The 15,526-nt window shown below is 33.6% G+C and overlaps 4 protein-coding genes across 4 annotated transcripts; all 4 read left to right on the top strand.

Annotated features, from left to right (window-relative positions):
* The first annotated feature begins 557 nt into the window (after window positions 1-557).
* Window positions 558-2,732, top strand: LOC107613070 (protein ENHANCED DISEASE RESISTANCE 2). Its single transcript, XM_016314916.3, has 3 exons — window positions 558-874; window positions 991-1,974; window positions 2,447-2,732. Coding segments are annotated over exons 2-3 (948 nt in total). The 5' UTR covers window positions 558-874; window positions 991-1,027; the 3' UTR covers window positions 2,448-2,732.
* Window positions 2,733-7,184: 4,452 nt separating this feature from the next.
* Window positions 7,185-8,760, top strand: LOC107613071 (B-box zinc finger protein 25). The gene is made up of 3 exons (XM_016314917.3): window positions 7,185-7,567; window positions 7,916-8,227; window positions 8,331-8,760. Exons 1-3 carry the CDS (start codon window positions 7,385-7,387, stop codon window positions 8,559-8,561), a joined length of 726 nt encoding a protein of 241 aa, XP_016170403.1. The 5' UTR covers window positions 7,185-7,384; the 3' UTR covers window positions 8,562-8,760.
* A 138-nt stretch (window positions 8,761-8,898) lies between these two features.
* LOC107613069 (Leucine-rich repeat (LRR) family protein) lies at window positions 8,899-10,411 on the top strand. Its single transcript, XM_016314915.3, has one exon. The coding sequence runs from the start codon at window positions 9,046-9,048 to the stop codon at window positions 10,279-10,281; it is 1,236 nt and encodes a 411-aa protein (XP_016170401.1). The 5' UTR covers window positions 8,899-9,045; the 3' UTR covers window positions 10,282-10,411.
* A 2,597-nt stretch (window positions 10,412-13,008) lies between these two features.
* On the top strand, window positions 13,009-15,429 carry LOC107614101 (uncharacterized). Its single transcript, XM_016316335.3, has 6 exons — window positions 13,009-13,183; window positions 13,263-13,522; window positions 13,617-13,873; window positions 14,372-14,482; window positions 14,873-14,917; window positions 15,003-15,429. The coding sequence occupies exons 1-6, from the start codon at window positions 13,057-13,059 to the stop codon at window positions 15,160-15,162; spliced, it is 960 nt and encodes a 319-aa protein (XP_016171821.1). The 5' UTR covers window positions 13,009-13,056; the 3' UTR covers window positions 15,163-15,429.
* The last annotated feature ends 97 nt before the right edge of the window (window positions 15,430-15,526 follow it).

Below are 15,526 nucleotides of genomic sequence, written 5' to 3' on the forward strand. Positions count from 1 at the left end.
TAATGTAATTGCGTAATTTTAAAGGTGTAACAATTTATTTATGTAAATTACCCATTATTTTAATTTTAGTTTAGTTAGAGTTTGTTAGTTTTGTTTTATTAAATTTAAATTTAAATTTAAATATTTTAATATTAGAAAAATATAATTTTAAATATATGAGAGAAAAAATTTAAGACATAATATCTAAGAAGATTATTATAATTATTTTGTTAAATTTTTATAAATAATGCATGATTGAAAGATGAATTATAATAAATACAATAATAGAAAATTAGACTTAAAAATTGAATAAAAAATTATATTTAAAGAATAAATAGTAATTTTAAAATGAGTAATGTTTTATATTTAATACTAGTCATAACTGATTTAGTTATATTCAATAAATTTAATTTAACTTGATTAAAAAATTGAATATGTAATATTATTCTAATTCAAATTGTGTGGGCCAAGCTAATAGGTCATAGATCAAATGACATAATCTTCTCATATTCACTTAAGAAATTGCGAGTTCGAGTCTCTTTATCTTCGATTAAAAAAAAAATTGTGTGGGCCAAAACGGAAAATTAAAAGTTCTAGACATCTTTTCTCTTTGTCTCTGTCTTATGCTTGCGTGCCAGCAAAGTAAATTCATCTTAGCCCAGGCTCTTACCTTAATAAAGAAAAAAGAAATGGACGAAAGTGTAAGTTTCAATATTAAATAAATAATTACAAATAATTAGTAGAAGAAAATAACGAAACCTGAGGAGAAAACAAGAAGAAAGAGTAAAGACCCGTGTCTTCTTTTCTGGGATCTTCGGAACTTAGCGACATAAAGCTCCACATTCATTCAAAACCACTTCATTCTTTGACTTCTTTTCTATTCCACGCTCTACAGGTACTCGTTTCTCTGTTTTTCACTTCATAATTAAGCTTGTTTTCTAGCCAATTTTTCATTTTAATTGCTATTAGCTTAGTATTGTTATCATTATTAATTGTTGTTATCGTTATTAGTATTATTAGGGGGAAGCGTGGAACATAATTAGTTGTTATGGCAAAAGAATCTGATTGGATTGATAGGATAAGATCTGAAGGTGCAATTCCACTGCTTGACCCTGAAAATTGTTCCAATGGTTGGGCAACTCCACCTGGTGATGCTTTCATGGTTAGAGGTCCTGATTATTTCAAATCTAGGGTTAAGGTTCCTGCTGGTGATTACCTTCTTAAGCCTCTTGGATTTGATTGGATTAAGAGTTCTTCCAAGATTAGTGATATACTCAGCAATCCACAAAGTAGGGTTAGAAAGGTTATTGATGATGAGTTTTCTCAATGTCATGAGAACAAGCCCTTTGTCTGGGCCTTTAATCTTCAAGTTCCTACCAAGGATAACTACAGTGCCGTCGCGTATTTTGCCTCCGAGGAGCCTGTCACCGAGGGCTCCCTCGTGGACAGGTTCTTGAGAGGTGACAATGGGTTTAGGAACTCGAGGCTCAAGCTGATTGCCAACATTGTTAGGGGTCCTTGGATTGTGAGGAAAGCCGTCGGAGAGCAGGCCATATGCATAATCGGCCGTGCCCTTCATTGTAAATATTGTTCAGGAGAGAATTTCATGGAAGTTGATATTGACATAGGGTCTTCCATGGTTGCCAGTGCTATAGTCCACTTGGCATTCGGTTACATCTCGAGCTTGACAGTTGACTTGGCTTTTCTTATTGAGAGCCAAGAGCAATCGGAGCTTCCGGAGAAGATTTTAGGCGCTTTCAGATTTTCTAACCTCAATCCTGCTTCAGCTATAACAGTTGAACCATCGACTGTTGCGAGCGCTGATGGCTTACAAACACCTGTACCTACTACTAGATGGTGGCAGTCAATTGGGCAGGGCTTTTCCCACATTCTTCATCCAGGTGGTCCTCATCAAGATGGCGCCGCTATTGCTACTAACACTCAAGAAGCTAAAGTCACTGATGGCAAAGACAGTCCAAATGACTTGACAAAATGGTGAGTTTATGTAGTTTTAGCATGAATTTGACAATGTGGCTAAATATACATTGGAGTTTGAAGATTTAAGCTCACCCCTGAAAGCCAAATTTGTTTCTGGTTTACTTATTTCCTTGTATCTTGGCAATAATATTATGATAATTTTATTGAAGAATAAGCACAATTACTTACCCTTTATGTATGTAATAATGTAAGATTGTTTAGCATTCTGCTTAAGTGTTTCAAACTGATGATATGTTACAACTTACAGCATATTTGTCTCATCCCATATGTTCTTTTCTTTGCATGTCTGAGTTCAACTCTAAAACTAGTTTTCATCATAATCATAAGCCTTTGGGAACAGCAAGTGTTAATAGAACGATGCCTAAAGCAGGTTCCCAAACACAAATTTTAGGCTTCAAATGTTAAAAGTTAGTTGTCCCTTGACTATGGTTCCATACATGTACTAATTGTCTTCTATTTTCTGTGGCAGAATACATTCAACAGATTCATTGGAAGAGCTGAAGGGGTATGTAAAGTCCCATTTAAGATGGTTATTCTTTTAGCCATTTTTAGTGATTGGCTTTGTTCTTTCCTTTTAAGTACTCTATTATCAATTTATTATATTATATGACATTATAGAAAGTCAGAATGGCCTCCATTTTTTGGGCTTGATATTGTTGATTTGTTGTATTTGTGTATATCTTTTCAAGTTATTTCAATGTACTTAATTGTTGAAAAACTTTTCTGTCAATTGAAATTTAATAGATTTGCTTACACTTTTTCTGGGCTGATATTATATTATGTTAAATGTATATTTCCCTTGGGGTATTGGGCTTAGCCTCTAGCCCTCTACTATTGTTTTCTTTTTGTTTTTTCCATACTACCATCTTCCAAAATGTACGGCCCAAAGAAAATATGGGACCCTAAAATTTTTTATTGTTTTGTACTTAACCTACCAATCAAGTCCATTCTTAGTTATTTGATGGATTTCTACTTCAAATTATTAATTAGCTCTTCCAAACTTTTAAAATTTATTACAACCCATTTGGTTGTAATCAAGTATTTCTTTCCAATTTAAAAAAATGAAGGAAAACTACGTTCCGAAAAGGAAAATGAAAGTAACCTATCATGAAGGATAAAACTTATAAGTTAATTCTATTTAGGCCAATTTTATAGTATCTATAAGTTGGTGTTTAATTTTTTGTTTAACTTATTTTTTACAATAAATTTTAAATATTTAAAAATTATTTACTTTTATATTTTTTAAATTAAATATTATCTTTTAGGCATCATACGAATCACTTTTTATTTAATCTTCATTAGTTAAAATTCTATCATGAGAGAATATTCTCACCGCATAGTTTTGGGTATTCACAGCCTTTCAATGGTATCTAAGATTACCAACGATTAAGAAAAAAAATAAACTGACAAGGACTATCAGAGAGAAAATTATGTCCAATACAAGAACAATTTTTCCACATCAAACTTTATAGCTTTGGCTATTAGTCTTGGGGTGCAACCAAGTTACCAAACTAGACGCATTGATTTCTTCTATGGTTTAACCACTAAGTTAAAGTGTATAGAAAGATCAAAACATTATGTTCATATATAAATCCTTGTGTAACAACCACTCTCTCTTCACTCTCACACTTACCCCTTTTCAATCCAAGGTTCCAAATTCATGTCTAATTTTTCCTATACTCCATCTTCTTTTGATGATGATGAGTCTCCCCAACTTGTTCATGGAGGGTGGTCGTCGAGGCGTGGACACGAGTTTTGGTATGCAAGAAGAACTTTTCTCAAGAGCTACCATTTGAGCTTGGAGAAAAAGAACAATGGTGGGTTCAAGGAGAAGTTGAAGAAGTCAATGAAGGAAGTGAATGAAGCTGCCATGGGAGTTGTTTCAAGGGTGCGTGAAGGGGTTTCCAAGAAGAAGCTTGGAATCAAAACATTTAAGGTCAAGATGGCAATACCATCCATGGTTCTTGTTACCATAAGATGTTTTATCCCATGGTTGAACAAAAGGAAAGCTATGTAACAATGATATATTTAGATAGATTGATAGATGTGTTAATGTGTATATATATAATACTACTATAACTTAGGACATAGAATTATCACCCTGTTTCATGAATTATAAGTTGTTATGTAGATCATGGTCATGATCATGATCATAAGCTCCTAAATTATTATCTCCTTTTAGAGTTGTGGGATTATAATGGTGTGTGTACCTATAAATTCTATTCAAATTTGTTGTTTGATATTTATTATCCGCCATTGACATTTTTTTTAATTGAGTAAAGTATCCCCATGTAAGGAGTAAGTTTCAAAGTTGTCCCTAACGTTTGAATCGTCCTATTTAAGTCTCTAACGTTTCAAAATTAACTCAATGTTGTCCTGTCGTTAGGAATCTGTTAACGGAATTGATGGCGGGACAAAATTGAGAATATTTTGAAAAGGGACTTAAATAGGACGAACGTTGGAGACAAAAACGCTACATAGAAATAATTTAAATTTTATCCTTCAATAATATCAATTTTTTACGGTACATAATTATTCAATTATTTTTTAATTACATCTAAGTAAATTACACTTAATCACATTAATTTTATTCTAAATAAATTTATTTTTTTATAATTTTATTATTAAAAATTTTTACTCATCATAAAATATTTGTAAAATGACTAGTATATAAACTTGGAGAAAAAAATGATAAATATACAATAAAATAATGTGATTCTAGTCATTTTACAAACATTTCATGATGAGTAAAAATCTTTAAGAGTAGAATTATAAAAAAATAAATTTATTTAGAATCAAAATAATGTGATTAAGTGTAATTTACTTAAATGTGATAAAAAATAATTGAATAACTATGTACCATAAAAGATTGATATTAGTGAAGGATAAAATTAAAATTTATTTTTATGTATTATTTTCGTCCCCAACGTTTTCGTTCTATTTAAGTCCATAACGTTTCAAAATCGTTTCAATTTTTTTCTGCCGTCAATTCCGTTAACAGATTCCTAACGGCAGGACAACATTGAGTCAATTTTAAAACATTAGAGACTTAAATAGAACGATTCAAACGTTAGGGATAACTTTAAAACTTACCCCAAACGTTGGGGACAAAAACGATACTTTACTCTTTTTAATTTATATCAAGGCTACTTATGAAAATGTAAAAATTATAATCAAGGAAAATCAACAAATTATGTTTTACAAATTATGTCTATAAATCAATTAGTAGGAATATCTTGGCTAAGGGTGTTAGACATTCTTGATTTCTTTCAAACCACTCTTCAGAAATCCTAAACAAGAGACTAAGAGAGGATCATTAGAGATGTAGGTCAACAAAATCTTAAACTTACCAAAGACATCTTAAGACAAAATTATAGAACACAAACCCCTAAATCTTAAACCGCAAATGCATGACATATTATTTTACTCATAAGAGGATTCAGCTTAATTTACTCATAATTGTATCAATTTAGCAATCATCCTATATCTTGAAGATGTTATAAAAATAATTTAAAGTAAATAATGATATAAATCAACAATTTAGTCCCAAGCATTTTATATGTCAATCTTCAATAGGAAAATAAGTATATACAGTCCAAAATGGAGGGAAAACCAAAATAAAAAGAAAATTAGGTACCTCAAATAAAAATAAAATAATCATGGGAAAAAGAATGTGCATGGCTTATTTTAGATATTCAAATTGGTGGACGTGGCTCTTCTTTCTCATACACGGAAACTAATATCCCATTTGTGTGAACAATGTTTTACTATTAAGTACTATCATTCATAAAGAAATGCTAGAATTGACAGTGAATGTTTCTTATCACAATCATCTATAAGATATATGAAATCTGATGGATTTATATTGATGTAAATAGATGTTGCATATGTTGGAATGCTTCGATCAAAATCTTGCCTTTTTTAACAGGAGGTATTTAATTTTAAAGTAATAAATTGTGTTCATCATATAGATTGCATGAAATTTCCATAATTATATTTTGGGTGAGAACTTTTTCCACAACGATATGCAACAAATTTCTAATAAATAGAATACTTATAGTAATAACTAAGTTGGGTTAGTCTATTGATTAGTTTATTAGTCCGCTTAAATAAGTATTCGGGGGTTTAAATCCTGCCTTATGTATGTAGCAACCTGTTGGCGAGTGACAAACTTTTAAATGGAACTCCAATTCGCGACGAATTAATCCTTTACCTGTCGGATTAGGAGATAGTGTAGGAAACAAAAAAAAATAGTTATAATAGCTACTGTATATAGTACTTGTTCCTACCCTGGTCCAATACTATGATCCAGGTCCAAATACACCAAAAGGTCCAATCGAAAGATTGACCTTCACCACCTACCGACCTCCTTAGAAGAGGTCGGATCCAACATAAACTCCATCCCAAAGAAGTCGGGCTCGAAGGATAGCTGGCAGATAACACTTATTCAAATAAGTAACTGCCCCTAAAATCTCTCAACCCACTTCCTGGAGCCATATCTCAACAATCCTAAGATAAAAGGACGGTTATCCACCTTCAGAAGTGGGACTACTTCAACGGTGGTTATTGGATCACCACTATAAATACACTGACACCCCTCCGATATCTCTAAGTCCAATATTCTCTAAACCTGCTTACTCCTTTACTGACTTAGGCATCGGAGTGTTTTTGCAGGTACCATCCCCCATTCTTTCACATAGAGAAGTCGGACGGCGGCTTCCGAACGCAACCACCTCCTTTTTGACGTTTGGGCCAATTCTTCAAGCCCAATCTACCAATCTCAGGTTAGCCACGTAACAGTACTCAAAACCAATCAACCATTTTGATGATTAAAAGAAAAGTGAATTTTTGTATAAAAACATGACCATGTGATTGATGATTAAATAGTATGGACTTTGAAGAATTCATCCAACCATATATAACCATCAAGAAAGTTAAGCATCGGAGTAGATGAGCCAACTAATTGAGATGACAGCAAAGTCAAATGTAGGTAAATAATTAAAGAAGCATTAACTAATATCCAATATTTTTTGTAATCTAAGCATAAAGAAAAAAGGAAAATAAATATCTATTAAAATGACCAAAAACACAGAGTCCACTCAAACGTGCATGGTTGCTGTTGGTAGCTCTACAGCCACACATGCATGGCAATGGTTGGTCCCACCAAAGCTCTGCTGTTTCCATCACCTTTGCATATATTGATCCCCAAAATCAAAAGCATTATCTTCCAACCTTTGAAATCTCATCCATTCACTTCTCTTTCTCTGTGATCCATCCATTATTAGTTAATATCATCACTTGTTACGTTTTCTCTCTATCTATCTCCCTTTTTGGCTCCTCTTCATGCTACTGCTGCTGAAGAAGATTTGATTTCTTCCCATTTTGCAGCATAGAATAGTAAAACAGAATGAAGATTCAGTGTGATGTTTGTGAGAAGGCTCAAGCAACTGTGATTTGTTGTGCAGATGAGGCAGCTTTGTGTGCCAAATGTGATGTTGAGGTTCATGCTGCCAATAAGCTTGCTAGAAAGCACCAGAGGCTTCTCCTTCAATGCCTCTCTAACAAGCTTCCCAGATGTGACATATGCCAAGTAACTCAATTAGCTTATTCAGCATAATATGAACCTATTGTGTTTGATTCCATATATGTATGTATGTGTAACATTTATAACTGTTATTGTCTGAAAAATTCTGAAATATAGCTTAGATCTGCGATAAATTAGTACTTAGTTTGTCGAGTCGAAAAGATACTGTGATAAAAAAAAAGGCCAATGCGAATGAAGTAATTTGTTTCTTCATGGAGAAGTAATTTATTCTCCTAATTATTCCTCTGATTAACAGTGTCAATGATGATGAATTATTATAGTAAGTTAGCCATAATTATTTTTTTATTGATGATGTTATTCCATCAATTTTATTCTTGTATGTTCTTCCAACAGGACAAGCCAGCTTTCATATTCTGTGTTGAAGACAGAGCACTCTTCTGTCAGGACTGCGACGAACCGATTCACTCGGCCGGAAGCCTCTCGGCGAACCACCAGAGATTCCTTGCTACCGGAATCCAAGTGGCCTTGAGTTCTTCTTCTAATTGCAACAAAGGCAATGAAAAGAGTCACTTGGAGCCACCTAATAGGAACAATGCACAACAAGTTTCTATGGAAGTTCCTCCTCAGCAAGTTCCTAACTTCTCATCTTCTTCTTGGGGTGTTGATGACTTATTGGAACTATCAGCCTTTGAATCACCTGAAAAAGTAAGACACCCTTTAATTTCTCTCATGTTATCTTTTGCTTACTAATAATAATCAAAATGATAATAATTCTGATTATGAGTAATTATCTTTTTGTATGTTTTAGGGTGTGGTTCAGAAGGAATCTATGCAGTTTGGAGAATTAGAATGGATTGAAGATGTTGGTCTTTTTGGTGAACAATTTCCACATGAAGCATTGGCTGCTGCTGAAGTTCCTCAGCTTACAAGCAACAATGCTGCTTCATTCAGAACAACCTCTAAGTCCTACATGTCTCACAAGAAACCTAGGATTGAAGATGATGATGATGAGTTCTTCACAGTGCCAGATCTTGGTTGAATAATTTGATAATGAAGCAGCCTCCAAATGGGTGCTGTTGCATGAATATGTAGGTTGATGAATTGTATATTCAAATTCAACTATTCATATACTTCTCTAAGGACAATAATATTAGTATAAGATTTAAAGGTATGTTCACTACCTATGTGTACCATACTCAAGATTTAGACATGTTAATTCATAATCAGTTTTCCATGTATGAGTTTAGTCTTTGATTATTTAATTATATGTATGGAATAGGCATTAATTTTTACTGCAACCTTGCATGAATTTTGTCAAGCCAAGTAGGTTTAGCTGCATAATCTTTTATTAGTTGTATATAGGTAGCACAAGTTCTTGGCGTGTTTCTAGGCAATTAGTTAAGAAAGAAATACAATACATTTTTTTTTTTTCAGTTGGTAATGCCTAAAGAGGGTGTTATAAAAATGGATTTGGAATTTCATATCAACAAACAAGCTCAGAAAATTGGTGATATCCCAAGAAAATGTCAAAAACAATGCACACAAAACTCTTGTCTCTTCTCTATTCCACCATAACAATAATCCTATGCCTTATATCACAAAGCCAATCAAAAACCCATGAAGATGATACCAATGCCCTCATTGAAATAAAAAGAGCCATTGACCCAAACTCAGTGTCCCAAAGTTCATTCCTTTATAGCTGGAACTTCACTCTGGATCCATGTGAATGCACAGGATCAGTGTTTCTAGGAATATTGTGCACTTTGCCCTTAGACAACACCTCAAGTAGAGTAACAGCACTTGATCTTGACACAATTGGTTATGAAGGGTTCTTAACCCCAGCCATTGGGAACTTAACAGAACTAACAGTTCTCAACCTCAACAACAACAAATTCAGAGGGCCATTACCAGAATCACTTGGAAATCTAAGGAAACTAATAAGGATCACAATGTCATCAAACTTCTTCACAGGCACAATCCCTCAAGGGATCACTCAACTCAAGAATCTTGAGCATCTAGACCTATCAAGGAACCGGCTTTCGGGCAAAATCCCAGAGGAGATAACAGGGTTGAGAAGCTTAACATACCTGAGCCTTTCAAGGAATGGATTTGCTGGAAGAACACCAGACCTCACCGGAATCTGGCAACTCGGCACATTAGACCTTAGCTTCAATCAGTTCTATGGCAATCTTCCTATCCTTCCGATCCGGCTGCGAAGATTGTACTTAAGCCATAACATATTCTCAGGAAGATTAACACCACTCAAAGGACTCATGCACCTAAAATGGCTAGATATCAGTGACAATCGCCTCTCCGGCGGCATTACAAAGGACATATTTTACTTACATGGGGTTGTTCATCTCAATGTGTCCTATAACAGATTCACCATGATTGATCCTGTTAAGTATTCAGGGGATGGACCAATGCTTCAAGTGCTTGAGGCGCAAGGAAACCAATTGAAGGGTCATCTGCCTCTGAATTTGGTGACTTATAGGAACTTAACTTCAATCAACTTTGCAAACAACCAATTCCATGGTCCAATTCCAGAGGAATATGGACCAATGTTGCAGGGACAATGGAGAAGGTTGTTGTTGGATCTCAACTTTCTTTCAGGGAAGCTTCCATTGGAGTTTCGCCACAATAATACAAAAGTGACAGTTGGGATTTCAAATAACTGCCTTGTTTGTCCAACCAGTGTTGCTATTTGCCGAGGAGCACAAAGACCTGTAACTGAATGTATGGGTGAACAGAATCTATGACATTGTTATCATCATTCACATAACTCCTTAAGCTTTTGATTCATTCAACAATAAGCAAGTCCACATTGTTAGGCTCAGAAAATTGAATTATATATCCTAATGACAGAATATACTATTTTTGTGAGAGAGAATATATAGCTATTATTCTTTTGTTATAAGAGCTACCTAGCAGCTACCATTACCAATCTCGCCATGCTCATTTTTATACTTGAATGAATTGTGTTATTGTTAAGGAAAAGTGTAGGGGCAGCAACTTTTGTATTTTTTGCCAGTACTTAACCATCAAAATAAAAGTGAGTGATCTTCCACTATTAAATGTAATCTCACACCATTAAAAATACTATTGATGACTAATTGATGGTTACAAAACACCAAAATTGTTGGCCCCTAGCATTCCTTATTTTTAAAATTATTTTGTTTATCTTAAATTTTAAATTTTAAATTATAAATGTAAACATTAAAGTTGGCTAATGTTAATTAATTAAAAATTATTTTTATATTTTCTCTTTAAAATAACACAAAGATGAAATCTTAAAAATCTAACAAAGCATTAATATAGTAAATATATGATAGATTAGAAACCATGATTGCGACTAAAATATTAAACAACTGAAAGAGAGTAAATTATTTTCCTTTTTTTAGTCGGGTTGAGTTGGACAGCGAATTTTTTGTTTTAATATTGGATTATTAAGAATGAATTTTTTAAAAATGATTCAAATTATGTGTTATATGCTGTTGTGTGTTTTTATAAAACATCAGTGACATTTTATCTTTTTATAATTAAAAATATTTTTTTTTACAAAACGTTAATAATATTTTATTTTTTTATAATTAAAAAATACTTTTTTTTTTTGTAATTATAAAATATTTTTATTACAAAGCATCAATTATATTTTGTGCTACTGTTTCTACCATAATAATATAAAGGAAAAGTATAAAGAACCAAGTGTGTAACTAGCTAAGAATTAAACAACTCAATTAATTATAATTATTAATAATTAATTTTAAATTTTTTAAATTCAAAATTTAAATAATTAAAAACTGATTAAGTAAACCTAATTAAAAACTATAAAAATTTTTTCCATCTCTTCTTTATTTACCTGCACACTCTAACAATAACACACACACATTCTCTCTCTCACCGTCAGGTCCTCTCCACCCCTGCCTTCACGCAAGATGACCTCAAGAAGTTCGCCGCCGATAAAACCGTCGAGTACGTCAAGTCCGACATGGTCTTCGGCAACGAATTATGAGAACGGTAATAGGTTGATTTTTCAAGGAAATACCATGAAAATGATGCTTGTCCATCTCCTTGAATTTTGCTGTATTTGTGTTACTTCCTCTTTTACGTCGGAACTTTTTGTGATGTAACAACTGTTGATGTTGTTGTTTTGAGTTTTTAATGAAAATGGTTTCTTGTGCGCAGGTATATCGGGGTCTTGATATTGGATCTGCAAAGCCTTCCCAAAATGATAGAAATGGTGTATACCTGTGACATCATCTGCTACTCTGCATTAGTTTATCAACCAGAAAAAAGAAAAAGAAAAAAAAAGCACCAAAACTGCTGGTTTGGTTGTCTAAACTTGGATAGAGTCGGCACTGACGATTTTTCCGTTGAGGCGCTTGGCGAGCTCAAGAGCGAGGCGGCTCATGCCAGTTGTTTAAGGAAGAAGGAGTGATAGAGTTCGGGCTGTTTTTGAACAATTATAAAAATATATTTAAAAAACATCTATTTAATATAAAAAAAAACATCCTAAGAAAAGAAATGCCCAGCTATACGATTTAAAAAAACCCATATAATTCTTAAAAAAATAGAAATATCCACATCTATAATATAAAAAATTCAAAAAATACATTAAAAAATATCTATTTAATATGAAAAAGAAACATCATAATACTTAGCAGAAAAACCATCTATATATATTAACTTATCTTTATTAAGACAAACTTCGAAATTCAATCCATTAGAAAGTTGGCAAAAGTTGGCTAGATCCTAATTGGTTCCCTAGCGGTACTCACTTCAGACATTTTCCAACTCTAAATATTATAACATCATAATACTTGCACACACACATACACTCAATTAAGAATTTTTATCCACTGTTGGCCTATGGCTATGTTTGGTTAATGTATAGGATGAGATATAAACACAAAGATCCAGACATTAAAGTCATAGACATACAATATTTGTATTTATATATTGTGTTTGGTAAAAATAATGAACAAGACACATAAATATTTAGAAAAGATTAAATTATCCTTCATTCAAAAAAGATTTGGGAAGATAAGAAGACAAATTTTAAAAATTTAAAAATTGAATAAGGGTAAAAGAATAAAAACTTAGTGTCTTACAAGTTATGTCTCAGTGTCTCACCAAATTAGAAGTACACAAATTTAGTTTCCTTGTGTCCGTCCGTATTCTTCCGTATCTTTCAAAAATCTATATTTTACCAAACCAAACAACAAACATATGCCACCAAATAAGACATGGACATCAACCAAACACTTGAAACACAAAGAATTTCGTTTTTTTATTTGGTAATTGTATCATTGTGTGACAAAGAATTTTACCACTACACTAAGACTCTCCAAGGAGGATACCAATAGGCAATAAGATTAGTGCATGGCGCAATTTTGTGGAATCAAACTTGGGCCCAGCCCAGTTTTCTCTTTATACCACAACGAAAAAGATTGGGCCCATTTGGACTGAGCCCATATTGACAGTGTCAGTGTGTCAGTGTTTCACAGTCGCGGAAAAGCTGAGCTTCTGCTGGGATGCGTCGTGCTTCTGCGAAAGAGAAAGAAAGAATGGATGAAGAAGAAGGTATGGAGGTGTTGGATTCCGCTTTGTCTCTCATCAATTGGCGCCTCAAACCTTCTTCAAAGCGTCGTCTTCAATTAGGTCACTCTCTTCTCTTCCCTTCTCTTCTCCTTCGATTAATTTATTACTCTTCCAATTTGTGAATTCAATTTACGTGCAGATATGATGGCACTCTCCACAAGATTGAGACCCGTAGTAATGGTGGACTACGGTGGAATCATGCCTCAGCTTCAGCACCATCTCTCTCACCTCCTCCAACTCATTCACAAAGAATCCCCAATTTTCGAGCATATCAGAGTGATGGTTATACAAGACATGATATACTTGATTCATCTACTTGAACTTGCTGAATATGTTAAATCAAGCTTCAACAATGAAATTCCGTTGCTCTTTGTTGATCTTCAACACGAACCTCCAAAGGTCTTCATTTGAGTACTCTTTTCTTTTGTTATCTGTTAATTTTATGATCATCATTATACTGTGTTTATTTGAATTGTGTTGTATTGATATTCAGATGGTAACAAACATAGAGGAGAGTCCATTAGCATTGCAGCTGGTTTCAATTCAGAAGCTGTTCTTGACATTGTTTCCTACTTCTCCTCCTCAAGAAGGAACCAGCAACAATGATCCTGCACCGACCAATGATTCGAAATGTGTGGATGATGATGCAGATTTGGCTAGTAAGCGTGTTCACTCTCATTCTGCTGCTGAGTGTATTGATCTCAGTAGCTGCATGGACAACACTGATGTCACTGTGCCAACCTTGAATGGGTATGTATAGGCCTTCCTTGCTTCCTTGGGGCAATGCTATTATTTATATCTCTGGAAATTTAGCAGTTTTGCTTGCTGTTTTCTGCCTTGATTTCACTATGATGTAAGTGAAAGTTGCAAATTTATAGGACAGGAGAAAAGTTGATATTTGATTAGCTTCATTCCTGTTCATCAAAGGAAGAGCCTTGAACTGACAGTTCTTGTTAACACAAAGGACTATGAAAACTTTCATTTTCTTTCTCTTGACAAATCATTGGTCCATGTTTAGATAGCAGAGGATGTAGCAAATAGAGAAGAATGTTATATCTTGTACTTTTTTAATGCTAAATGGTAGTCAATTTATGACAGAGTCTTGGTTGAAAACTTCAAACATTTCAATCTCAATTCGTGCCCCCTGAAGTGTGATTCCATAAAATAAACTGCTATCTGCTTCTTTGCCATGTATGGAACACATAACGTGTTGGGAAAATTTGACTTTGGTGTATTTCTATGCTTCAGATGGCTTCTAGGATATCCAGTGGTGTATTTATTTGGCAAGGAGCATATTGCTGATGCTATTTATAATCTTTCGACCAAATATCTTAATATTTTCCAAGTGTTCATCTGCAGGTTTGTTTTCCTAGGCTTTTTTGCCAATGATTCGAATTTGAAACTTCCATAATCTGTCTAATGTAGAAATTGCATTAAATTCCCCAGAAAATAGTTTGTCCCAAAAACTTTGTTTTCCAAAGCTAAAAGAAAGCAAAAGGATAAAGTAAGGCCAAAAAGAGGGACTGTAGGAACGTACAAGCATAAACTGGTATTCTGGTTTAGATGGTTTGTTAAGAATGGAACAGGTGTAATATAAGATTAATGAACCTAATTTGGAATGATATCATTTGAGTAGTTGGCTAGATTGCCTGATTGGATTCCCTAGAGGTTGTAATCTTTACATTTGTTTTTCTCTTGTCAAACACTTTTCCCTCAATTTGAGTACATAAAAGATATCTTGTATTGCAGGAATAATACTCTCAAGAAAGGAACACAAGCAGAAGAACTCTTAAGGTAAATACTGATTTTTGATTTGTGAATTACCAACATTATGAAGTCAATGGGAAGATAACTGACACTTGTAAGCATGTTTAAACAGTTTTTCAGTGCCTTATGATCTAAGCATTAGAGGTAGCAATGAACAATGGGCAGAGGCCTTCATGGCTAACATGCGGACCAAGTTTGAAAGATGTGCAAATGCTTGGAAATCGTTAAAGATGGAGGTTAGTGAGTGCAATCCTCAAGCTATCGTGCTATAGTTGTCACCACTCACCTCATCTAATCCTCCTCTACCTTTGAACAATGTATAATTGTATATTATGCAAAGGGAAATGCTAGGGAGCTAGCATTTCTAGTAGAAAAAGAAAAATTGATTAGTGTTGACTTAAATATAAGGCAAATATATTAAAAAACTGTTGGTCACTTAACATTTCCTTTGTGGTAAATGACCACGTCAATTTCTGGCTGTAAATACTTTGATTTTGTAAGAATATCATCACACACGAGCGATGATTAACTGACACTAACAATACTTGGCAGCACATGGCACAAACTTAGAATAACGAAAAGAAAGAAAGGATCTCTGATGTAGACTTTGAATCGTGTAGATTACTTTTGATGCTA

This window comes from Arachis ipaensis, chromosome B8 (assembly GCF_059453495.1).
Source record: "Arachis ipaensis isolate K30076 ecotype BB chromosome B8, ASM5945349v1, whole genome shotgun sequence".
Classification (NCBI taxonomy): Eukaryota; Viridiplantae; Streptophyta; class Magnoliopsida; order Fabales; family Fabaceae; genus Arachis; species Arachis ipaensis.